Source organism: Elephas maximus, chromosome 11, assembly GCF_024166365.1.
Source record: "Elephas maximus indicus isolate mEleMax1 chromosome 11, mEleMax1 primary haplotype, whole genome shotgun sequence".
In the NCBI taxonomy this organism is placed as follows: domain Eukaryota; kingdom Metazoa; phylum Chordata; class Mammalia; order Proboscidea; family Elephantidae; genus Elephas; species Elephas maximus.
In genome coordinates this window covers 87015811-87042578 of record NC_064829.1, presented here as the reverse complement: position 1 = coordinate 87042578, position 26768 = coordinate 87015811, and the positions used below count along the sequence as shown (strand labels likewise).

The following is a 26768-nucleotide window of genomic DNA, read 5'->3' as shown; positions in this document are numbered from 1 at the left end:
ATAAAGACGAAGAATCGGTAGTTGGAAAATATGGCCTTGATGATAGAAATGATGCTGGAGATTGCATGACAGAATTTTGCAAGACCAAGAACTTACTCATTGCAAAAAAGTTTTTTCAACAACATAAACAACAATTATACACATGGACCTTGCCAGATGGGATACACAGGAATCAAATTTTCTACATCTGTGGAAAGAGTTGATGGAAAAGCTCAATATCATCAGTCAGAACAAGGCCAGGGGCTGACTGCAGACAATCAATTGCTTAAATGCAAGTTCAAGTTGAATCTGAAGACAATTAGAACAAATCCATGAGAATCAAAATATCGCCTTGAGTATATCCCATCTGAACTTAGAGATCATGTCAAGAATAGATTTGGTGCACTGAACACTAACAACCAAAGACCAAACGAGTTGTAGAATGACATCAAGGACATCATATATGAAGAAAGCAAGAGGTCATTAAAAAGACAGGAAAGAAAGAAAAGACCAAAATGGATGTCAGAAGATACTCTGAAACTTGCCCTTGAACATCGAGTAGCTAAAGCAAAAGGAAGAAGTAATGAAGTAAAAGAGCTGACCAGATTTCAAAGGGTGGCTCAAGAAGACAAAGTATTATGATGACATGTGCAAAGACTCAGTTAGAAACCCAAAAGGGAAGAACACGCCTGGAGTTTCTCAAGCTGAAAGAACCGAAGAAAAAATTCAAGCCTCGAATTGCAGTCAGTATTCAAGGATTCTACAGGGAAAACATCGAACAACTCAGGAAGCATCAAAAGAAGGTGGAAGGAATACACAGAGTCACTATACCAAAAAGAACTGATTAACGTTCAGCCATTTCAGCAGGAAGCATATGATCAGGAACCGATGGTACAGAAGGAAAAAGTCCAAGCTGCAATGAAGGCATTGGCAAAAAACAAGGCTCCAGGAATTGACGGAATACCAACTGAGATGTTTCAGCCATAGGATGCAGCGCTGGAGCTGCTCACTCGTCTTTGTCAAGAAATTTGGAAGACAGCTTCCTTACCAACCGACTGGAAGAGATCCGTATTTGTGCCCGTTACAAAGAAAGGTGATGCAACAGAATGTGGAAATTATCAAACAATATCATTAATATCACACACAAGTAAAATTTTGCTAAAGGTCATTCAAAAGTGGTTGAAGCAACGTAGACAGAGAACTGCCAGAAATTCAAGCTGTATTCAGAAGAGGATGTAGAACAAGGGATATCATTGCTGATGTCAGATGGATCTTGGCTGAAAGCAGAGAATACCAGAACGATGTTTACCTGTGTTTTATTGACTGTGCAAAGGCATTCGACTCTGTGTATCTTCACAAATTATAGATAACACTACAAAGAATGAGAGTCCCAGAACACTAAATTATACTTATGAGGAACCTGTACATAGATCAACAGGCAGTCATTCATACAGAACAAGGGGATACTGTGTGGTTAAAGTCCGGAAAAGTGTGCATCAGGGTTGTATCCTTTCACTGTACTTACTTAATCTATGTGCTGAGTAAATAATCTGAGAAGCTGGACTGTATGAAGAAGAACACGGCATCAGAATTGGAGGGAGGCTTATTAACAACCTGCCATATGCAGATGACACAACCTTGCTTGCAGGAAATGAAGAGGACTTGAAGCACTTACTGATGAAGATCAAAGACTACAACCTTCAGTATGGATTGCACCTCAACATAAAACAAAAATGCTCACAACTGGATTAATAAGCAACATCATGATAAATGGAGTCACTCAATGGAGAAAAGATTGACGTTGTCAAGGATTTCACTTTACTTGGATCCACAGTCAACGCCCATGCGAGCAGTGGTCAGGAAATTAAATGACATGTTGCATCGGGCAAATCTGCTGCAAAAGACCTCTTTGAAGTGTTAAAAAGCAAAGGTGTCTCTTTTAGAACTAAGGTGTGCCTGACCCAAGCCATGGTATTTTCAGTTGCCTAATTTGCTTGCAAAAGCCGAACAATGAATAAGGAAGACCGAAGAAGAATTGATGCCTTTGAATTATGGTGTTGGTGAAGAATATTGAATATACTATGGACTACCAAGAAGAACGAACAAATCTGTCTTGGAAGAAGTACAGCCAGAATGCTCCTTAGAAACAAGGATGGTGAGACTTTGTCTTACATACTTTGGACATGTTCTCAGGAGGGACCAGGCCCTGGAGAAGGACCTTATGCTTGGTAAAGTAGAGGGTCAGTGAAAAAGAGGAAGACCCTCAATGAGATGGTTTGACACAGTGGGTGCAACAGTGGGCTCAAGAAAGCAACGATTGTGAGGATGGCAGCATTTCATTCTGTGGTACATTGGGTCACTATGAGTCAGCACCTACCATGAGGCACCTAACAACAACAACGTTGTATGCAAATGGACCTATTTTAACTTTCTTTTTTCTAATTTCGGTGTCTTTTATTTTCCTACCTAACTTCCCTGGCTAAAACCTCTAGTACAGGGTTAAACAGAAGATGTGAGAGTGGACATTCTTGTCTTGTTCTGATCTTAAAAAAAAAAATAGGGGGTCTTTAATCATTAAATGTGACATTAGTGTGTTTTTCATAGATGTCCTCTAAAAGTGTGTGTAAATTTCCTTCTATGCCTAGTTTGAATATTTTGTCATTAAAGGGTGTTGGATTTTGTCAAACGTTCTCTCTGTGTCTGTTGAGATGATCCTGTGGCTTTTGTCCTTTCTTCAGTTAACAGGTATATTATATTGATTGTAAAGTGGAGGGTCATCGAAAAGGAGGAAAGCCCTCAGTGAGATGGATTGATACCGTAGCTGCAACAATGGGCTCAAGAATAACAACGATTCTGAGGATGGTGCAGGATGGGGCTGTGTTTCCTTCCGTTGTACTTAGGGTTGCTAAGAGTCAGAATCAACTTGACAGCACCTAACAACATTATATTGGTTGATTTTTGGTGGTGAAAGCAACCTTGCATTCCTGCAATAAATCTCATTGGTCATGGTGTACCGTCCTTTTTATGTGTTGCTGCATATGGTTTGCTAGCATTCTTGACAGTGTCTGCATATCTATGAGGGATATTGGTCTGTAGTTTTCTTTTCCTTTGATGTCTTTTTCCGGTTATCAGGTACCCTTTTGATATCAGGGTAATACTATAATACTGGGCTCATAGAATGAACTGGAAAGTGTTTCCGCCTCTTCTATTTTTGGAAGAGTTTATGAAGGATTGGTAGACGTGAACATTTGGTAGAATTCAGTGAAACCATGTGGGCCTGGCCTTTTCTTTGGTGGAAAGTTTTTTTTTTAATTACTCAGTCAATGTCTTAATTTGTTATGGGTCTATTCAGATATTCCATTTCTTAATAATCTTACTTAGTTATCTAGTGCTGCTGTAATAGAAATATCACAAGTGAGTGGCTTTAACAAACAAATTTATTTTCTTATAGTTTAGAACTCTGGAAGTCTGAATTTAGGGTGCCGGCTCTAGGGGAAGGCCGTCTCTCTCTGTCTACTCTGGGAGAAAGTCCTTGTCTCTTTTCAGCTTCTATTCTTAGGTTCTTTGGTAATCATATATGGCTTGTATCTTCCCCTCCATTTGTGCTTGCTTGCTTATTTTTTTGCTTAATCTGCTCTTTTATATCTCAAAAGAGATTCATTTAAGACACACGCCACACTAATACTTCTTCATTAACGTAACAAAGAAAACCCATTCCCAAATGGGATTATAACTGCAGGTATAAGTGTCAGGATTTATAACACATGTTTCTGGGGGACACAATTCAATCCATAACACTTAATTAAAAAAAAAAAATACTTAATTCTTTCCCTGTATTTACCAGTTTTCAAAATAATGAGTTGGTTCCCTAGCATCCTCCAGAAGGTGACAAATTTTTTTTTTTAACAATATAAACAGATGACTTCATTAAAAATGGATGTGTTCCAATCCATAACAGTTATCATCCTCATTGATGGTCAAACACACAAATGATCCCATCTTAGGCTGGTGGGGCATTATTCAAGCTTGCTCCCAAGCCCTTCTGTTATAACCCCAGTAGCTTTTAATGATTCCTTGTTTTCTAGAAGGATAAAATTCACAGGCTCGTGCACATCTCTTGCCCCATACCTAGAATAAGCCTTTTTGCCAAGGAGCTCTGGATCCTTTTATGGGAAATGCTAGAGACCTCAAGTGAGTATGAAGAGTGGAAAGGTGAGCTTTTTGATGCAGCATTCTGTTGGCTTGTCTTTTTATGACCTAGACTCGATGGCACGGGGTGTAGTCACAGCAAAGTAAGCATTTCTTAAAACTTTTTTTTTTTTTTAGCAAGTATTGAGCTTCATTTGAGGCTGATAACAGGTTTGGAGTGAGGAGATGACTTCCCACAACAGGACAGCTCCCTCTTAGGTAGTTTGCCACATGAGTGTATGAATGAATGATATGCAGCAGATGTAAAAGCCGTCATTCCTGCCTTAAGCCCTGCTGTATGAACATATAGACACATGAAAGTATTAAGAGACAGTGAAAATATTAGGGGAATGGTGAGTCTGTTTGTTGACCTTTTGTGGTTATTTAGGTACTTTCATGGTGATCCCTATACCCTAATGCAGTGGTCTTCAAACATCACCTACCGCTAAAAGAATTTTGAAAAACTAACACTAGAGGGGATAATGTATTTTTAAGTTGGCATTTAAAATTTAAAAAATAAATATAAGTAGTTGCAAAGGATATAATTGCCAGCAGGTTGTAAATATTTCATTTAAAAATAAAACATCATATGATCTTTTAAATATAGCCAATGAAATCTAAATGCTCTAGTGATTTCATCCTACTAGTATCCATTTTAAAATAGGATGAGCAAGCTCTTTTTTAACTATCAGAATTTTACATGGTTCATTTTTCTCTTTGATCTCTTGTTTCCATTACTTCCCTGAGAGACTTTTATCCTAATAATTTATGTTTGATTACTGATTTATGCTTGATGTCCCTGTCTTTCTTCTCTGCAAAAAAAAAAAAAATGTATATAAATTGTAGTAAAATTTTTTTTCTTGTGGCCATATTTTTTAAAAATATTTTTAGATTGAGTCATTACATTATTAAATCACAGTTGATCAGAACGGTTACAAAATTTGATAATTATTAGCCATCCAAAGTAAACATTTAAAAAATCCTTAATAAGAATTGTGAATTGCTAAAATGAGACAAGGCTAAGGTCAGTTCTTTGGCTCCTTTTCATTGTTATGGCCTTCACCTCTGGGAAAGCTCGTTCACCTGGATGAGAAGGTGGGAACAGAAGAGCATGCCAACACTGGGTGCTTGATTCTTTGAACACTCGCCAATTCGTGTGCCAAAAAAAGTAGTCTTATTCTTAAGAATCTATTACCTCACAACTCAGTTATGACCTCTTTCAGTTTTGCAGAAAGCAAAGAATTGGAAATTACCTAACTTGCAAGTCATTTACTTTTTCCACTTTTGAAAAGTATGCCAAAACAAGGGCTTTACCAAAAATTATATGTCCATGAATTACACCTGCTAATTCTTTCGCCTTGTTTAATCTGGTATGCAAGGAGCTCTGGTGGCACAGTGGCTAAGTGCTCGGCTGCTGACTGAGGTTGGCAGTTCAAATCCACCAGCTGCTTCTGTAAAGATTACAGCCTAGGAAACCATATGGGGCAGTTTTACTTGTCAGATGGGGTCATTGTGAGTCAGAATTGACCTGACAGCAGTCAACAACAGTCTGGTATACTGGGAAAATAAAAATATTAATTTCGTACCCCATGCCAATACATTTTTTTAAATAAGACACTTTTGTCATATCACATTTTAAATCTCATTTTGCCTAAATGTTGAAGCTCGTTCAGTGCGTGAAGCATGTTTGTCATATAGCTGAATTAGCAAAGCCAGTCTCGTCGCCAAACACAAATCAGACTCTTCCTGTCAGGAAAAAAGTCTGAATTCATTTTCTAATTAACATATTAAAACATTCTAAGGTAAATTATTAAAAGTACCGAGAAATAAATTGAGACGCATCTTAGGTTAGTTACCAAATGCAGTTACAATTCGAATGCTATAGGGCTGACATGTGTATTACTGCACGCAGCTTCTCTTGAGTTAAGTTGTAGTTGTTGTAACAGTGCCAAGCAAGGAGAGTGAGGGAGGCCTGGAGGTCCTGGGGGGAATGTGAGCACATGTTCTGAACTTGTACCCAGATTGGGGGAATATTTAAGTAAGAATTCTGTACAAAAGTCCAAAATACTCTTGTCAGTTTCTTTAGAAATTATGATTAAATTCTTCTTGTGTATTCAGTGAGAAGAAAGGTATATACTGCTGAAGACAAATTGGCTTGGAAGCTAGCATATATTGGATAGAAGAGATGGAAATGACCGGGCTTGGCTGTTACTGAGTAAACACTTCATGATCTGAGTGTGTAGCCGAATGTGAAGGAATCATGGAGAACTCCTGCTGTGGTGTCTGAGAAGTTCAAGAGGCCCAGGCTGGCCCTGTGTTTTCAAGAATCTGACCTGTTCCCCAGCTGCATCCTGGGGATGAATATTGAGAAGAAAATGGCTCATCTTTAAACATGGGTGTGGCGGGGGGGGGGGGTGGGGGGCTGTCAGAGTCTGCTCTGCTGTGCTGGCCTAGGCCCTATCACAGGGGACGGGGGTTGAGAGTGGGGACAGACACCCTCCTATCCTCACCCAACACAACTGTGTAGGGAAAGTCAGTTCCTGGCAGGCCTTAGATGTTTTGATTAGTCATTAAAGGTGGCTTTCCCCAAGGCAGTATTTTGAATCGTCCCATTGTTTGTGCCTCGGAGATCTTTACTCCTTGGGGCCATGTGGGGTGGTGGAGATAGGTTTCCCGTGGTCTGTGGAGAATGTGTTTTCGAAAGGGAGGCAGAGAAGCAGAGCGGTGCTCAGACACATCTTTAGCAAGGAGGATCTCTGGAAGTTGATTCTCTTAAAACCAGTGTGGTCCTAGACTGATAGCCTCAGCTTCCTGGGACTTGTTCAAAATGCAAACACCTGATTTGCTTGCACTGGGTGACCTGGTGCAGCCCAGGTTCAAGACCCATGCAGAACCACATGCTTGAGTTGACGGGTCTAGATGCTATAAACATTAGACATTTAGTTTTGTGTGTTTTGGGGGCAGTACAGTTAGTGTCGGTTGTACAAAGCGTGAGTGCTGCCACAGCCACAGGCCCCTTTCACTGGGTGAGGAGAAGCCCGAGCCAGCAGCCTGCACGCAGGGGTGGCTCTTCAGACTCTCTTCTTCGGGTGGGGGAGGCACTCAGACCCCCTTCTTCAAATGGGAATGGTGTTCAGACCTCCTTCAGGTGGGGGCGGTGCTCAGACCCCCTTCTTCAGGTGGCCTGTAGTTCTGCAGGTGTCTGAGCAGCCAGTGCTGCGGGAGGTTTGGATCCAGCGTTTCCCGAAGACTGACCACCTGGCCACAGTTCCTAGGGTCATTTGCTTTTTCAGCGAGTGCCAATCCAGCACGCAATAATTGCGACCTCCCAGTGCCCGCCGGTCACATCTCGTCTATTCCTGAGGCTCGTTTTACCAGCTTCCTTGTCTTTCCATTTTGCTTCTACTTCTGATTCTTTCAAAATGAAAATCAAATCAAGACACCTCCTTGCTTTAGATGAAAACTCTTACAGGACTCCCCTTGGCCCCTAGGAAAAGCCCAGAAGTTTTATCTGCCTTGCTTCCTCTCTAGCCTTTGAGTCACCTGGGCCCTCCCTGGGCTTGTGTCTGGACCCTGGTCACCCCTTCCTCCTTCAGACTTGTCCCTGCTGGCTCCTTCAGGCTTCAGGGCTGCTGCCTCAAGGAGGGCGCCTGTGAAGCCCTGAGTTCCTGTCTCCTAGCGCTCGCCATATTTGCAATTAATTTTGAAATTTCTCTTTTCCCTCTTGACCTGGGCTCTAAACACCACCCCCCACCCCTTGCACCTATCAGCCCATTGAACTTCAGAGCCCTTCTATCTGCCTGAGGGTGAGCACGTCCCCTCCCCTTCCCTTGGTCACACACACACACACACACACACACACACACACGTGCCGTGTGGGCACTGCTGAAACGCCCCCCTCCCTGCTGTCTGTTCACCCCGTCTCTTCCATTGCAGTTTGGGGCCGAATTCCGGAGGTTCTCCCTGGACCGCCACAGGCCGGGCAGGTTCGAGGACTTCTACCAGCTGGTGGTGCACACCCACCGGCTCACCAGCACTGACGTGACCATCGGCTATGCGGACGTGCACGGAGATCTGCTGCCCATCAACAATGATGACAACTTCTGCAAGGCCGTGTCCAGCGCCTGCCCCCTGCTCCGTGTCTTCGTCCAGAAGCGAGGTACCCCGCGGCGGCGGACGCAGAGCCGAGGGCCTCTGCACTTTAGCGTGGTGGGAAATGCATACAGAAGTTAAAATTTGTTTGGCCAGCATTCATTTATGAGAAACGCTGAGTGTAAACTGCATTTTCCACCTTAAATAGTGTTGACTTCTGACTTTTAGATCCTGAGGAAAAAATAACGTTGATACTTTCAGCATTTTAACTGGAAGCAAACGCATTGAGTAAGGAAAAGGCATTAGTCAGTAATCTAAGAATGCAACTAACTTAAGGTTGGTAGTATGTCTTTCCACTGTCTTTTTAGGACTGGAAAAAAATGTTAGCTTTAAATTATAACGTTGGTCAATTTTTAGCTCCCAAGGCCTGGCTTTGCTGTCAGTAATAATGGTATCATTTTTTGTGAAAGTAAATGACTCACAGGTTGGTGGTTAAGAGGTGGGGAGGGGTCCTGGTGTTGGCTCACCTCACACAACTGCGTTTTAGAGGGTTTTTTTTCCTCCTCTCCAAGCTGGGGCGACCCTTAACATTTCAACATAATATACTGAAGGAAAGAACCATCTGCAGGTGAGGCCTTGATGTTTGGACCTGTGCCACAATTACAATTGACTTTGAAAGTCGTCTGCTTCTTCCCTGTGAAAGCTAGATCCCCATAGGGAGGAAGAGGAGGTACTCAGGGTCCCTGGAGGAGTTCAGGAGCCTTTGTGGAGGCTGAGACAAGTGGCTGCGGTGTGCTCTGGGAAGAGAGTCAGGGTGGGGCTTCAGGGATGGGACTGCCAGGCTGGGTGGGAGAGTCAGGCCCTCAGGCAAGTGACGTCACCTCTTGCACCTGGGCACTAGTGGTGGATGGCCATCAAGTTACTCTGAGGACCAAATGTCTTCATAAGTATGGAATGTGCAGAGTATGTCTGGCATGTGCCCTCTACAGTGCTGGGATGGTCACTGGGGGGCTGGTGGAGGTGATGGTCACGGTGGGGCTGGTGGAGGGGATGGTCACGGTGGGGCTGGTGGAGGTGATAGTCACTGGGGGGCTGGTGGAGGGGATGGTCACTGGGGGACTAGTAGAGGTGATTGTCACTGGGGTGCTGGAGGCGATGGTCACTGGGGTATACTGGTGTCAGTATGGTCACTAGGGGGCTAGCAGTGATGATCACTGGTGTGCTGGCAGAGGCAATGGTCACTGGGGTACTGGCATCAGGATAGTCACTAGGGGGATAGAGGCGATGGTCATTTGGAGGAGGTGGCCGAGTGCAGAGGGGCTGCTGGTGCCACCTGAGCCCCAACCCTGTCTGCCAGCATTGGGGTGGTCACTGGCGTGCTGGAGAGGAGGTGGGCACGCTCTGCCCTCACCCAGCTTCTCCCTGTGCATTGCCCTATGGACTCATCCAGGCCTCACTGATGTGCTGCCCATCCTATCCAGATCAAAGTTTCACAAAGGCCGGGGCAGTTCCTGGGCATATCCCAGCTCTGCTAAAGGGTAAGCTGGGACACAGGAGTAGGCTGTAAACCCCAAGTGCACTCAGGGGTTGTATCATTTTGTAGACAGCTAGTCTCCTACACCATGGGACCCGCAGAGGCCCTTTGCACCTTGAGGAGGCTGCTGAGCAGGCTTGGCTGAGGTGAGGACAGGAAACGACTGTGGGCTCACAGAAGGGACCACGCTGCCTTTCCATGCAGTGCCCGTGGCTTCGCCGGTTCCCGCTGTTGGGGTCCTGCATCCTGTTTCTTGTTGATGTTTCTCCTCCCCTGCCCTCAGGGTGACAGCTGGCTGGCTTACAGTCCTGGACCCCCTGTCCCCACAGCTCGCCGTCTTTCTCCTGTTGCTGAGGCTGGGAGCTCAGGGAAGCCAGAGCCATGTCAGGATTGAGCAGGACAGCGTCCTAAAGGCCACGAGCCCTTGCACATCACAAGTGCTCCACGTGGCCCCCCAGCCTTTCATGGGGGATTGGAGCTTCTTCCCCCATCCATGAAGGCCCTCTGGTTGTAAAGATGGCATCAGAGGGGGAAACAAGGGGATGCTTGTGTTTCTTTGATTGGTCCAAGAAAGCAATAGCCATCCTAGCACCCTTAGAACCCTGTGTTCTATCTTCAAGGCAGACGGACTTGCTAATCGGTGTGAGTGGTGCGTGTTGTTATGAAGCACATGGACGCTGTGTCATCTTCTTTGCCACAGGCGGCCAGGCAGAGCTGAGGGCCCCACACAGGAGTGACACTCACAACCCCACACTCCTCTTACCACACCAGGGGCTTTGAGATTCTAGTCAGGGTCAGGCCATTTCCATGATTTTTCCTACAACCACACCCACTGTGTCATTGACTTAAATAAATCAAACTCATCGCTGTCTAGTCAATTCCAACTCATGGCAGCCCCTTAATAGCTTTCTGTAAATTGATGTATCTCTTGTTTAACTTTATTTTAAAACTTGTTGTCACAAATGAAAAGTCAGTATTCTTCTAATACATGTTGAAATATACCCTTAGCTATGTTTTAAAAATTAATCTGTTTTCACAACAAAATAAATAAAAAATTTAAAGAATGAATCTATTTTCCACTTAAGATAATTTCTTCCCCCAAACCAAAGACATCACAATAAAATTGCAGACCAACACTGGTTGTGAATATAGATGTAAAAACCCCTCAACAAGGACACTAACATATGGAAAACATGTCCACACAAACACTTGTACACCAGTGTTTATAGCAGCACTAATCGCAATAGCCAAAAAGTGGAAATAACCTGAGAGTCCGTTACCGGCTGAATGTGTAAACACAACGTGATATATCCATACGACGGAGTATTATTCCGTGGTCAAGAGAAATGAAGCTCTGAGGTACGCTACAATATGGATGAATTTTGGAAACATGCTGAGCAAAATACGTCAGTCACAAAAGGACAAATATTGTAGGGTTTCAGTTCTATGAAATGTCCAGAACAGGCGGATCCACAGACACAGGAAGGAGATCAGAGGTTGTTAGGGGCTGGGGGAGGTGCAGGTTTCTTTTCAGGGTGGTGGAAACCTTCTGGAATTAGATAGTGGAGATGGTTGTGCAATGCTGCAAATGGATTAACAACCATTGAATTGTGCACATTAAATGGGTGAACTTTAGTATGTCAATTTTATCTCAATAAATATGTTAAAAAATCAAAAGTACTCAAGGCTGGCTCCTAGCCAGCGGCTGGGCAGAATTCAAATGGGACTCCTCCCATCGGCATCAGACCGTGATAAGGTTGCCAGGTTCGCCTCATCTGTACTTCATATTCAGCCATCCTTAACACATGTGAATACTTTGGCTTTTTAATTAATATATTTGTTCACAATTTTTAAAAATTGTCTCTTCCTCCAGTAATAGAAGCTTTCAGTACATCTCTGAGTGGTGCCTGGTATCCTGAGGGTCTTGGCATCAGGACTAGGCCTGTGGGTCATGAAGTAGGGGAGAAGCCTGGCATCTCATTACTGCCTCCTGAAGTGTGCCCTTCACATCCCCGGGAGGGTTGGCAGGCTCTTCTCCTTTGTTGCTAGACAAAAGCACAGACAGTACTGCTGTAGCTGGTATCTATGACCATCACCACTCAGCATTTGCTCCTGTGTTTCATGGCTACTGGGCCAGGCCTTGCCCGTCTTTGAAAAACCAGCAAATTGCAAAGCACCTGCCACTTCGCTGCAGTTGAGCGAGTGAGTAAGCTGCAAATGTTTCAGTGTGTCCCAACTTAGGTTTGTGTAAGAAGCTAAAATCCAGCTTTAATGCACTATTACACGCAATCAACAGTCTGCTGATGGGAGCCACTCCTCGGACTGTGGGGCAGGTGCTGTGGGGTAGGTGCTGTGGGGTTCCCCTGGCCCCCAGGGGCTGTAGTGCGTCTGGTGATGGGCCATTTGTTTAGTACAGAGATTTCGGGAAGCTGACCTGGTCCTGGTCCTTCCCGAAGTCAGGTTCCTGCTTCACTTCCCTTTGACTTGGGTGTTTGTGCTTGGGTTTGGGCTCTGAGTTTGCACCATAAAGTACCTACAGCTAAGAACTCAGCTTCTGAGCTGGTGTTAGTGATGATCACCACTTATTTACTTATTCACTTGACATAGTTTATTGGTTTCACTCAACCCGGCTACTCTCTAGAGGGTTCTTGTGTGGATAGTCAGCTATAGGGCTGCTTTATTGAGCATCTGCTGAGGGCTGGGGACACTGAGGCCAGTGATGGTGCTGCCTTTGGGGACCTACAGCCCTGGGTGCATCTTGACCAGGTAACAGGTGCTGTGTGAGGGCTGAGGGCTGGGAGGCCGGGCTGCTTTCAGAAGGGGCCTGAGGCTCTCTGTGGGAGTGATGCGGGGTGGGGTGTCAGGGACTAATTGGGGGCATGAGCAGATGGGAAAGTGGTGAGCTGTCATGGAGGAAGCAAAAGGTGGGGGCTCGTTAGCTTAGAAGCGCCAGGTTGAACTGCTCATTTGGAGCAAAAGTGGGAGGTGGGCCAAGGAGCCGAAAGCCCCTGAGAGCTGCCTTGCTGGGCCAACAATGGCGCTCACTGATGCTGGAGGGAGAGGCCGCAGGGCAGTGTGGAGGCTGAGATGGCCAAGCAGATGGGACATCCCAACACTGGGATAGAATCTGGCAAAGGGGTCATCTCCTGGAAACAGTCCTGGAATTGCTTTAAGTTGAGACGTTTATAGCATGTTTATGAAGTGACTGGCTAGCACATCATTTGAGCAGGTGAGAAACCATTAACGGGTATTGATCTTACATGTGTTCCCTAAAGCATTTTGCATTTGAGGCATCTTTGCTGGAAAAATCACCAGGTTATTTACAATCATTAAGTCTTTCCCTCTGAGCCATGGCTTCCTTAAATCTACCTCTCAGTCATGGTCTTGGGGCTACCAAGCTCAGGAAGCTGTTTACATTCATGTTACCAGCAATTTTGAATCCAATAAAATGTTCTTCTGTTTGAAGGAAACTTCAGGAGAGAAGGAAGCTGCACTGGGAGAGGGCAGTGGCTACCCTGTGATTAGTGGGGCCTTGGCTGTTGGAAGGATACTCCCCGCACCGCTTCCTGCGTGACTAGGTCTGTGGCCTTTCTGTTCTTAAAGGGACTGCTAGTCACAGAGGCCAGCTGCCTTCTTCCCAGGGCAGTCGGTGCCAGTGGAGCCCAGCGAGCTCATTGGATGCCCACCCTTCTGCCTGTGATCGGGGGAGAGCCATGGGGTCATTCCAGACATGCCTGAGAGTGGAGGAAAAGCTGTTTTAGAAAGGTCGTCCCTGAAGCCCTTAATAAAGTGACCTCACGCTAGTCACCCAGGCCCTCAGACGTGCAGCTCCGCAGATGTGTGCTTATCTGTCTGATTTCTGCTCTTTTCTCCTTTAGGGCCCAAGCTCTACCCCGCCTTCAAGCAATGCAGACTCCATATTCTGCCTCCCCCTCCCACTGGACGGCCTGAGGGCCCACGGCTGGGCCCAGCAGGCCTCCTGCCTTTTCCCTACTTTCTGCCTGTGTTTGCCTGCTGCCAACACTCTTATTTGAGAGCAGGATACAGACTGGCCAGCTCCTGCCAGATGGTCCAGCCCATCGAGGTTGTCGACCCTCAGTCCTGCTGATTCTTCTCATCACGTTTTCCTTAAAGGGCGGCGAGGCTCTGGCCTCCTCACCCCAGCATTTCTGATTTTACTGTCTGTTTCCCTGTGTGCACTGTGCCCCAGCTCAGCGACACCTTTCTCTTCTTCTTTTTCCTTTAGCCTCCATTACTTCCTAAAATTCACCTCTCTGGTACAATCTTTAGGAATCCCTGCTGGTGCCAATGGTTAATGTGCTCAGCTGCTAATAGAAAGGTTGGTAGTTCAAGTCTGCCCACAGGCACCTTGAAAGAAAGGCCTGGCAGTCTACTTCCAAAAAATCAGCCATCAAATACCCCATGGAGAGCAGTTCAACTCTGACACACATGGGGTCACCATGAGTAGGGGTTAACTAGACAGCAGCCGGTGGTTATCACCTTTACTTCAGGAACCCTCAGAAGTCATTCCTAGTGTGGTGCCTGAGGTGAGAGTCAGGGAAGACCTGCTAAATATGGGGAGTCTGGGTATCGCCCCAACCTGCAAAGCCAGTGTTTGGGGGTCCTATGGTCAAGGTGCAGCTTCTGCCATCACTCATACGCACCCTGGAGTTTGTGGAGTTTGCCCTGAAACACAGGAGTTCCTCTCTTCTCTCAAAAACAAGCACATATTTAGTATTTTACTGTTAACCAAGGATTTTTCAAATTTCCTTCTGATCTCACAGCAAAGCAAGTTGTGTAGTTGTTACTATTACTCTCATTTTGTACATGATGAAACCAAAGCTTGAAACCAAAGCTGTTTGAAATGGTTTGCAGCTCTCTGGGTTTGTTTGGCACCTTTAGATAGATGGCGCAGAGAAAGATGTCCAAGCATCTCCCTCCCAGACTTATCAGAGGTCAGAACCAAGCAACCAACTTGAGGATCGAGAATCCGTTAGTCTCCAGTATCCCCTTAGGACCTTGTCATTGTTCCCTGGGCAGGCAAATCCTTATTTAGAAATGCAGTCCGGTGAACTTTCATGGCACGTTAGTGTGAAACAGTGTAGTGTAGAAGTGATTTACCTGTACTGATCTGGTACTAATTCAGAGAGATAAAAATTTCCACAGTGAACGTTTTCTTTTCCAAAACAGATATGGGTTTCCTCTTGCAAGGCAGTTACTTTTCCTGTTTTTGCCCTGCATCTCTGTAATGTTCATCCTCTCCTGTGGGAAAATGACTCACGTGGAGTCATAACAAAATGCACGGGCATCACCCGGCATGTCCCATCCACACGGAGGCTCCGCACCCTGAACCATTTGTAGCTCTTAACAAACTCAGACAGAAAATTAAGTTTGAGAATTGCAGTTGGATTTGGAGTTCTTTGCTCCTAAGTTATTTTTGTGTGTTTCTGGTGAGTTGCAGTCAAACATTCCAAAAAGTAGCTCTGTCCCCTATATGTATAAATTCCTATAAAATAGCTATGGGCTATGTTTATGGCTGGTATGTCTACGGTCTTGTTAAAACTTTTGTATCAGAGGTGAGGAGTTACACTTTTTTCAAAAAGCAGACACCTAAGAAGTAACAGGAGCCCTGGTGGCGCAGCGGTTAAAAGCGGCTGCTAACTAAAAGGTCAGCAGTTCGAATCTACCAGCTGTTCCTTAGAAACCCTATTGGGCAGTTCTACCCTGTTCTATGGCATTGCTATGAATCAGAGTCGACTTGCCAGCAGCAGCGCCCTCCAGACATTCTCCTTCCACCTTTCAAACAGGCCTTAGGTCCTACTCCCACAGCTCCCTCCCCTCAGCTAAGTTTCCCACTGATGGGTGCTGGGGACACAGGGATGAGGTAGACATGGGAAGTGGGAATCTGGGATTGGTGGAGTGTAGTGGTCTATCTCTTCCTTCTTTCCTGCAAGCTTGTCTTTGGCTTTCCAAGACTAAGGAACATCTTAGGGACTTTGAAATGTGCAGTCTAAACACAACTCCATCTTCAGCATGTCTTGATGACCAGCCCCACGAAGGCTGGGGCCCCCAGGGACCTGCTCTCCCACCCTCGGCCTGGGCTTCCGCGGCGGGGGTGGGTACTCTGTGAGGGCTGACGGGTGGTTGAAGCCCACCTCGGGCCCCCAAACAGCAGCTAAAATTTAAGGCCCCTCAAGCTTGAGCCTGAGGCCATAGGTCCTTCCAGTCTACCCCACCCAGAACTTTAGGGGAAAGGCTGGATTCAAAGACTACTCCCTGCAAAAACCAGAGAGCAGGTAGAAGAGCCCCTGGGAGCTCAGGGAGGGAACCCCCTGCAGCTTGTCACCCTGGGCAGAAAACCCATGTTCACTTGAACGTCCCAAGAAGCAGGCAGGCCATCAGCAGTCATGCTGCTGTCACTAGGCATGTTTTGAGTAGTGATTGCTTTCCATCTTCCCACATCTCAGCCCGGGGAGGGAAAAAAAGAAAGATAAACTCCAGCAAGTTCCTGAAAGCATTGTAAAGTTTGCAGCAAATACAAGACCGTGGTGTTGGCCTTGGGAGGGCCTCTCGAAGGCCTGGGGTGCATGGGCCAGCAAAGAGGAGGGTGCTCTCATTTGAAAGCTTGTTTTGGAAAGATGTGTTGGAGGACGGGAAATGCTTTCCGCAGTGAGGCTAGGCCAAGACAACCACTTTGCTATCCAAGCCCAACGGTTTTATGGAAGGAGTTTCTGCCGTGCTCAGAAGTGAGCCCGCAGGTGCAGGGAGCCGCCTCTGCTGCTGAACGCTAGGAAGGCGTCCTTCCTTCTATCCCAACAGCCATGCCAGGCCAGGCGTTCTTAAGGTGGCTAGTTTGATGTGAAGAGATAGATTTATTTAATTCTGGGTCGGCCAAAGTGCCTGTCGTGGACTTATAACCCCCTACCAAGGGAAGTCCCTTCTGTGCAGCTGGTCTGGATAGGGAGGTGGACTGGGTCGCAGGAAGGGGCCTTGTGCGTGTGATGCCTGTGTTTTTCACTCCCCCCCTAAGTGCTGGTCTCTTTCTTTTCTTTTATGTTTTAAAAAATCATATTAAAATGAATAAAAAAGAAGCAGAATTTGAGCTGCCTTTAGAAAACCTTTACTCTAGAATATTTTTGCTTCCCATTTTAGTTCTAGCATGTTAATAAGGGACTTCAGTCGTATTCCCATGCGTCTGATAGACTTGTGCTCTGTAGAGTTTCTGTTTGTCAAATGGAAGAGGAAATTCTGTTTCTGTCTCTCACTCTCTCTCTGTCTCTACCTAGGGTCAGGGGAAGGAGTTATTGGGCCGTGCAGATGGTTAAAGCACTTGGCTACTGACCGAAAGGTTGGAGGTTTAAGTCCACCTAGAGGTTCCTTGGAAAAAAGGCCTGGAGATCTAATTCCGAAAAATCCGCCCTTGAAAACCCAATGGAACACAGTTCTATTCTGACACACACAGGGTCACCATGAGTCTGAGTCGACTTAATGGCAATTGTTTTTTTTTTTGAGGGTGGGGAAGGGGTAAAGGGGATGACAGCTGGTGGATACAGGGTTTCTTTTCGAGGTGATGGGAAAGTTCTGGAATTAGGTGGGGTGACTGATGGTTGCACCACTCTGTGACTACAGTAAAGACCACTGGATTATGCACTCGCTGGTACATGAATTGTACCTCAACCCAGCTGTTGAGAACGTCTTCTTTCAGCGGTGTTTCATTTGGCTTTGAGCTGCTGTTGGTCATTTTAAGCTGACTGTTCTCTTGGTGCTTCACCTCTTCCTCTTTGGAGGGGTCTCAGCGAATGGGAGGTGAGAGAAGAGCTCAGGGGCTGAGGGATCCGGGGGACTTGCAGGGGTGCGTCCTCTGGGGTCTGTGAGGGCTGAGGCCACCCCAGCTCTGTGAGCCCCCTCGTGCTGCTCGTGGGGTGCTACCGCAGCACCTGAAGACAACCAGGTTGGTGGCCTTCTCGGTAAATACAGAGGAGAGGGAACAACCCTATAGGACAGAGTAGAACTGCCCCATAGAGTTTCCAAGGAGCACCCGGTGGATTTGAACTGCCAACCTTTTGGTTAGCAGCCATAGCACTTAACCACAGCACCACCAGGGTTTCCTTTTTGTTTTTTTGTTTTGTTTTGTTTTTATCATACGCTGGTCTTATGGAACTTGCTTCTGTTGTTCTTGTTTGTGTTTGTTGCATTTGACCTAGCTCACAGAAGAGGGTCAGGCTGAGTGTCAGGGAGAGTCCAGAGCTCTGGGTCAGACCGGTGGCTGTCTGACAAGGCCCTGGCCCCTGTGGGGCTCCTGTGATCTGGTTTGGATGTGTTGGCAAAGCCGGGCTGCTAGGCGCCAGCCACAGGAGCCACTGGAGGAGGCTGCTCTGAATGCAGGCGTTTTCTGCCAACAGTTATTTTCGGTGGTTTCAATTACAGCTGTCCTGTCTGGAAACCACTGTCGTGTCCATAAGTACAGGTTGGGTTCAGCCCTGGCTGCAGCGTATCTTGAGAGGCTCGACACGTGGACAGCCCCTTGGCCCCTCGGCCCTCCCTTCGCCTATGAGTCAGGGAGGTGTCTGGTGGCTGGAAGATGCATACTGGTGACAGGAGCCAGGCACTAAGGATGCCTCAAGGGGATGGGGCCCACTGATGCTGGCGTTGCTTGTACCCACAGAGGTGATGGGCCTGAGCTTCGTTCATCCCATACCCTCCACTCAGCAACTGGTTGTGGTCAGCCCTCAGGTCCCGGCAAAGCCCCCTCACTGGCCTCCCTGTCTGTCGCCATGTCCTAGCCGCCTTGTAGGCACATGGCAGCAAGGATGCAAATGCCCCAACAGCCCCTTCCTTTCATAGCCAGAACCCAGATCCACCTGCCTCTCGTAGAGCTCTTGGGACTGAAGCTCAGGGTCCCGCCTTGCCCTGCATTTTAGCTGGAAACCAGGAGTTCCTACTTCCTTCCTCTGGCAAACCTTTGAGAAGCAGAGGAGGGCTGAGGGCTCTACTGTCCAGTATGTGGCCTGAGGTGGGCTCACAACCACCAGGGTTCACTGGGGCTTCAGGGAGAGGAGCACCCAGGACTGCTGCTGCCATTCATTATTGGCAGCAGTTTTGCTATAAGGTCCCATCATCCCAGAGTCACCGGGGGGTGGGGTGGGGAGAGCACAGACCAGGGCTGGATGGGTGTCGTCACCTGGGACAGGCAGTGTGGTTGGAACGGACAGCAGCAGATGAATTGCTCGTCCCCTGAGCCACTGGTCATATGGACAGTGTTCTTGCTGGAAGAAACACCAGGCCCAGAACCCACATCCGCCCCACCAGAATTTTAGGACCAGAATTTTAGGGTCAGCAGTTCAATTTCTGTGAAGAAGCCAGCTGAGATTTTGGTAGGAGTTGTGTATGTAGATCTTCTTTAATTTCTTTCAACAATGTTCCTTAGTTTTCTCTGCACAAGTCTTGTGTTTCTTAAGTCTTTTCTGAAGTATTCTTTTTGATGTTATTGTAAAAGGAATTGTTTTCTTTTTTGGCTTGTTCATTGCTAGTGTACAGAATACTTGATTTTTGTAGACTGGTCTTATATTCTGCCAACTTGCTGGACTTTTTTATTAATCTTAATCGTTTTTTGTGGATTCCTTAGGATATTTCATAAACAAGATCATGTCATCTGCAAACATAGTTTTACTTCTTCCTTTCCAACCTGGGTGCCTTTTATTTATTTTTCTTGCCTAATTGCCCTGGCTAGAACCTCTGGTACAATGTTGAGTAGAGGTGGTGAGAGCGGACATCCTTGTCTTATTCCTGGTCTTAGGAGGAAAGCATCCAGTCTTTCATCATTGAGTCTGATGTTAGCTGTGGATTTTCCACAGATGCCCTTTATATCAGGTTGAAGACCCGGTATTTCTTTTTCACATCAGGATTGTGAGTTGTTAATTTCATCTTGCTTGAGGAATTTAAAAGAACAAGTAAAATATAGCTACTTGACCAGTAACGCTGTTATAAAAGGAAAGTCGATGAGCACAAGAGTTAGAGCACTTTTCGCAGTGTCAACAGTCACTGCACACGTGACGTTGGAATTATAATTCTGGGTTGTGTCCGGACATGTGGTTTCATTGTGTGCCGTGAGCTCTAAACGCAGACGAGGGGATCTCAGTTGATTTCCTCATTTAGGGAATTTAAACTTCATACCACAGTTTACTTAGAGTATTTTATTTTATTGTATTTTCTGTTCTTTTTTGTTTACAAGTTGCATACAAAATCATTAAGGCTGGTTTTGATACAAAAAGATGATTATGACTGCTTCTGCCAAACTTTGCTTCCGTGGTCTGGAGAGCAGTGGGGTGTGAGAGCCCGAGGAATGTCTGTAGAAGCAAACGATGGTCTGTCCCCGCCCAGTGGCGAAGTGTTGTTATTCATACCACAGAGACCAGGACAGCTGATGGAAAGGACTCCTAACCAGAAGGCATTTGAAGAAGAAAAAGTCCATGTATGGCACTGGTGCCTGGGGCTTGCTGTACCGAAGCAGTGAACCCTGATTTATTCTAGGCAGTAGGGGGTAGCCAGGGTCCAGGTGACCTGCCCATCTCGACTGGTGTATACCGAACTGAGTTCGCCCTTATGAAGCCTTCTGCCTTGAACCTACAGGGTAGTGTGAGTTGTCTGGCTATAAAGGAAGAAGAATGATGCTGGTAGGTTTTTACTTTTTAGAAGAGCCTTTGGGAAGATGGGTGCATTTTCCCGGCCTGCCTGAATGTGGCTTTTTTCCCTTTGCTCATTCTTGGTTAGTCTCTTTCGTCTTTCTCTCTGCCATCCTTTCCACTTCTTCCACAGCATCCTTGCAGATGCCGGAATGCAGTCAGGTGGTCCTACAGCAGAAAGTACGAGAACACTGCTCACATCCTCCTGCTCACAAATGGCTTTGTTTTTAAATGTCTGGTTCTTCCCCTCCAAACTGGCATGTGGAGCAGACGCCATGGAAGGGAGAAGGCAGGTGGGGAGGAGGGATCTGCCTGCAGCTTTTTTGGCACAAGTAGCGTCACTCAGAGGCAAGAGGGTCTGGTTTTGCTGAAGCTGATACTTTGACTAACAGAGCTAAAAAAATAGAACTGTAAAATCAGATTAGAAACATCTCCAGAAACATTTGTGCTGCCCCAGATAATAAGCTGTCATTTTCTAAGGCATAATCCAAACCAGATAGCCCAGGGCATGTGCTGTGTGAGTGTGTGTGTGTCTGTGTGTCTCTGTGTGGACGCTGATACCATGCGGTTCTGCGTGATTGAAGCAGGCATCGTGTATACTGTTCTTTCATTCTGTGAAAGCTATTTTCACACACTTCTGTGTTTCTTCTCAGGACACAGTCAAAAATATTGCCTTAAAGTGTGAATTAATGTCTTGTGGGCATTTCTGATGTTATTGAAAATGAATTCAGAGCTGAGGTGTCAAAATTGGGGGAGATGGGCTCCTCAGCCCTTCACGAGGCCGGGTGGCGTGTTTGTGTCAGTCGGCGGAATCGCATCCTAGGATTGGTTCCGAGCCCCGGGTTAGAAATGGAGCCTCTCACTGTGAAGGGGAGAACCAGGCCCGGAGGGGACTGGTGTGGGGCCGTCTGCATCTGTACCTGCTGTGCGTTGAGCTTTTACCTCCTCCACTTGCCCGCCCAGCGGTCACTGAGAGAGCGGGAGAGAGGCTGCCTGGACCTCAGTGGCCTCCAGTGCAGCCCCAGAGCTGGGTTCCATGCCCACACAGACCTCCGAGCACAGCTTAGTGCCTCCCATGCCCCCTGCATTCAGTTCCATGCCCCCATGCCCCCCAGAACGCAGTTCAGTGCCCCTACATGGACCCTTTCACCCCTTTTACCCCTCACCTCTGTGTGTTGGTGTCCGAGTGTGTCTGTGTGAGTGTGTATACAAGAATATATGTGAATGTATGTGTGTGGCCAAATATATGTTTGTGTGTACATGAGTGTGTGTGTGAATGTTTCTGTGTGTGTGTCTGTGACTGAGGGTGTCTGAATGTATGTGTCAGAGTGTCTGTGTGTGTACACACTGTGTGTGAATGTGTGTCTGAGTGTATGTGTCCAAGTGTGAGTATGTGTGAGTGCATGTATGTGTCTGTGTGTGTGTATCTGTGTGTTTCCTGTTTGTTGCTCAGGACTAGCGGAAGGTTGTTTAGATAACTAGCACTTTGCCTGTGGCCTGTGCCCAGTGTCTGTCACACTGCACTGCTCCAGCACCCGAGGGCATCTCCCCATCAGTCACATGGACGGCTGGCCATGGCCATTCCTCACTGCCATGTGAGAATGTGGTGTGCAGAGACAGGCCAGCCAGGTCTGCTCTCTTGGAGGGGTGCAGGCAGCTTCGCACTTTCCCTGCCCATCCCACATGGAAACGCTTGTCCCCACTCCCTTGTCCCACCCCAACCCCATCACCCGCTGCCGAGGTCAAGAGTGGGTGTGAGACTCCAGATCAGGTGTCTGTTTTGCTCTGTGTTTGTTTTAATTTTGAGGGGAGTAGGAGGCATGCATCCTAAATTGTCACTTACTGAGGAGTAAGGCTGCAGTTGAAATAAGATAATGCTGATTTTGAAAAACGCTTGTATACTATCAGTTTAGAATTAAAACCTGGGCTGCACCACCCCTTTCTCAGAGGTTGGATGCTTCCAGGCAGACACTTAAGGGTAAGCGTGATTTAAACAACACAGATGCACAAGTGTTGAAACTAGTCATGTTTCTGCCCTCCTTTCTGTTTCTAACCTGCCCCTGTAGCCATTATTCCCTCCTCTTTAACACACTTTTCTATGTTGCTAAAACTTCCCTGGTAAAAGGTAATTTCCATCCATTTCAAGAAGGGTCACTTGCCCACCCACGCCTCTGTTGCCCCTTCCTCCTTGCCTCCCTATGGCCTCTTCAACCTCAGTACATGCAGCACCCCCTCACCCACCTCCCGCCCTTCCCCAGTGTGCTGCCTTCTGGCCTGAGGGATGGGGCGCAGGGGTGGGCCCAGAGGACATGTGGGGCGGTGGAGTTGAGACGCTGCTGCAGGGGCTTCCAGCCTCATAACATACGTGAACTTGTTATTATTGTATGCCGTCAAGTCAATTCCAACTCGTAGCGACCCCGTGTGACACAGTAGACCTGCCCTGTAGGGTTTCCTGGTCTATAATCTTTACGGAAGCTCAATGCCAAGTCTTTCTCCTGTGGAGCCGCTGGGTGGGTTTGAACCACCGGGCGTTTAATGGTTGTGCCGCCGGGCTTACAACACAGTAAGTAACTCTCCTTCTAGGAACAGACGGCACTGAATTCAGCAGTGCATCTCGGGGAGTGTTCGTTGCAGTGTTGTCTGTAATGGTGGACATAGCCACAGCCCGGTGCCCACCCGCCGGGGCTGAGTGAGCAAACAGAGGTAGGTCCCACGGCAGAGAAAGGTACGGCAAGTGCGCGTGGTGCACTGCGTGAAAGGAGCAGGTTGCAAAACAGTATGTGTGGTGTGTCCCCAAACAGACAGTTACTAAAGTGTCATTCTGTGTCTTATCTGTACTTAATATGCTTCCAGTTGCACCAGAGAGTCTGGGGAGTGTGCACTGAACTCTGAGGGGCAGGATCATGGGACATCTACCTTGTTTTGTTTCTTCCACCAGCCCCATCTGCCTACTGCCCCACCCCAGCACTGGTGCCCCTGGCCAGACGTCGGTCAAATGGATGAGCAAGCGACAAACGAGCACAGGAGTGAGATGCCAGTGAGGCACCCTCATCCGAAAATTCTTACTTTGGCAAAGGAGCCTTTTCAAGGGTCACCTGGAGCCAGTGGACAGTGGCGTGTGGCCTGTGGGCCTCAGTTTCCTCATCTGTCAGAGGAAGGGGATGCATGCCAGCTGCTGGCCTGTGTCAGTCAGCCTTAGTTCCCAGGCCTGGGAGGGATGGCAGCCTTGGAGGGTGGAACTGGAAAAGCCCTGAGAGCACCCTGGCCTGGGCTTGGAGAGGAGGGGTGAAAGGTGACAGGGCAGAGGGATGACGTGTCAGGTACCAGGCTGGTATTTTACGGTCACTGTTGCAGTTGATTCTCAGGAGCCCTGTGAGAAAGGTGGTACTGCCCCCATTTTATAGACAATGAATCTGAGGGCTCGGAGTATAAGTGACTCACCAGGGACAACAGCTTTGGAATTACTGAACCAGGACTCGAAACCTGGCTTTCCTGACTTGGGAGACTGTGTTTCCACCACACCGTGGAACCACAAGCAGAGTGTTTGGGCATCACTGGCCTACGTTTGAACCCAGGAGCTGAGCCTCTGAGAGAGCTTCTGGCCCAGCTCTCAGAGGGGGCACAGTGAAGTGCCCAGCTTTTTCACCATTTGAGGAGGTCCTGACCAACTCACCTCCAGACATAGGTACGGCTTCCTTTAGGCAATGAGAGGTATTTATTTTTACTTCGAGGTGTTTTCAGGAAAGATCCATGGTTCGAAGGAACTTTCTTTTAACAGAAAAATTGACATCGGTTTGTGCTTTGTCTGCCCTTTCCTGGTGCGTGCCCCAGTATCAGCCCATTTCCAAGCAGGCTCCTTGTTTCTGTGGGTTTGGAGTCTTACTGGCAGCCCCTGCCCCCACCCCCAGTCAGTTCTGTGTCTTTCCTTCTTCTCCATGACAGGCTCTCAGCTGCCCAGAGCAGCGCTTTCCTAGTGTGCATGGTACTCATGTGAAGTTGGGGAAACTGGGGGCTGAAATGTGATGGTACTTAATCTCTTCAATTAGGACTTTCTGCATGGGGTACCCAGTTTGCTCATTTTTACGTCACCCTGGTTCCAGGCAACCTCTCTTCACGCCTGGTGTTCAGGGCTGGCCCACTTCTCCAGGGCAGACAGAGAAGTGCTCATAACCTAGGCCCCCAGCACTGAGTAATGTTTTGTGTTGCTGTTGTTTTTTAGACTGGGGCAACAGCTACCGTTGTTTGCAACTTTACGTAGAAATACACAGGGACATGACCTTGGATTAGGCAGTGGTTTCTTAAATATGACACCAAACACACAAGCAACCAACAAAAAAATAGACAAATTGGACTTCATTAAAATTAACTTCTGTGCTTCCAAGAGCACCATCCAGAAAGTGAAAAGACGTACCATGGAATGGGAGATATTTGCAAATCATATCTCTGATAAGGGACTTGTATCTAGAATATATAAAGAACTCTTACAACTCAATAATAAAAAGACAACTCACTTAAAAAACAAGCAAATGATTTGAATACATAATTCTCCAAAGAAGATAAACAAATGGGCAATGAACACATGAAAATATGCCCAACATCATTATCCATCAGGGAAATGCAAATCAAAACCACTATGAGATACCACTTCCCATTCTCTAGGATGGCTGTTATAAGAAACTCAGAAAATAAGTGTTGGCAAGAATGTGTTGCAATTGGAACCCTCATCCGTTGCTGGTAGGAATATAAAATTGTGCAACCACTGTGGAAAACTGTTTGTCAGTTCCTCAGAAATTTAAGTATAGAACTACCATTAAAAAAAAAAACCCAGTGCCATCGAGTCAATGCCATATGATCCAGCAATTCCACTCCTAGATATGTACCCCAAAATAATTGAAAAGATATGTCCTCACAGAAACGTGTACATGAGTGTTTACAGCAGCGTTACTCACAATAGCCAAAAGATGGGAACAGCTCAAATGTCCAGCAACAGACGATGGAGAAACAAGATGTGATGTATCAATACAACGAACCATTATTTGGCGATAAAAAGGAATGACATTTTGATACATGCCAGGATACGGGTGGACCTTGAAAACATCATGCTGAGTAAAAGAAGCCAGACACAAATGACCACATACTGTCTGATTCAATTTATATGTAATGTCCAAACAGGCACATGCAAGGAGACAAACAGGGTTAGGGTTAGGAGTACAGGGTTTCTTTTTGGGGTGATGGAAATATTCTGGAATTAGGTGGTGGTCATGGTTGCGTGGAACCCTGGTGGAGCAATGGTTAAGAGCTTGGCTGCTAACCAAAAGGTCAGCAGTTTGAATCCACCAGCTGCACCTTGAAAACCCTATGAGGCAGTTCTGCTCTGTCCTGTAGGGTCATTATGAGTTGGAATTGACTCCATGGCAGTGGGTTTGGTTTTTGGTGATGGTTACACAACATTGTAAATATACTAAAAACTACTGAATTATGCACTTTAAAACGGTGAATTTTATGTTATTTGAATTGTATCAATAAAAATGGCAAAGACATGCACAGGGAGCGAGGGTCTCAGTGCTCTGACCTGCCCCGTTCGTCCCGTAGGTACAGGGCTGGACCATCTGTGTCTGCTTGTGTTCCCTGTGCCCTGGAGATTTTCTCTGGGAGGGTAGAGAGACCTACTAGAAAGGTGATGCTTTCAGGCCACGTCTACCTACTCCTCTCAAGTTCAGCACCCCGGGACAGCCCACCCACCAGAGGGCTCAGGAGGGGCAACAGCAAGAGGCGGCCAAGTTGGAGGAGGCTATGGGCCTTGCAATAGTTCTTGTTCCTGAGACTATTCTAGTCTGTTGGAAGAAGATAAACCAAAATGTTGACGGTGGTAGCTTAGGTTTGTTTGTTCAATTTTTTCCTCCATTTTTTTAATACAGTGAATATGATGACTTGGCCTATGTTGTTTTTAATAAAAAAAAAAAAAAATAGAGGGGGTATAATAGAGAACTGGACCCAAAACAAGATGTTTTTTAAATGCTTCCAGTGAAAATTAAAAGTCTCTTCTGCTAATTCCTTTCCAGTCCTCCCCACCCCCATCAGGATTGGGACTGTTTCCTTGCCCTTGACCTTCAGTGTGGGGGGGCGGGGACCGGAAGGGAATTAGGAGAGTTTAAATTCTGCTAATTCCTTTCCAGTCCCCCCCCAGCGCGCCCCCGACCCCCATCAGGATTGGGACTGTTTCCTTATCCTTGACCTTCTGTGGAGGTGGGGGTGGGGGTAAGGGGCTGGCTGGAGCACGTGTATGGTGAGCT

The 26768-nt window shown here is 46.7% G+C and overlaps 1 protein-coding gene across 1 annotated transcript in view; it reads left to right on the top strand.

Moving 5' to 3' along the window:
• The window catches only part of PARD6G (par-6 family cell polarity regulator gamma), a 75191-nt gene that overhangs the window by 18459 nt on the left and 29964 nt on the right, over nt 1-26768 (top strand). The window contains exon 2 of the mRNA XM_049902137.1: nt 8104-8326. Coding sequence (XP_049758094.1) covers nt 8104-8326 — 223 coding nt within the window. The remainder of the gene's footprint in view (nt 1-8103; nt 8327-26768) is intronic.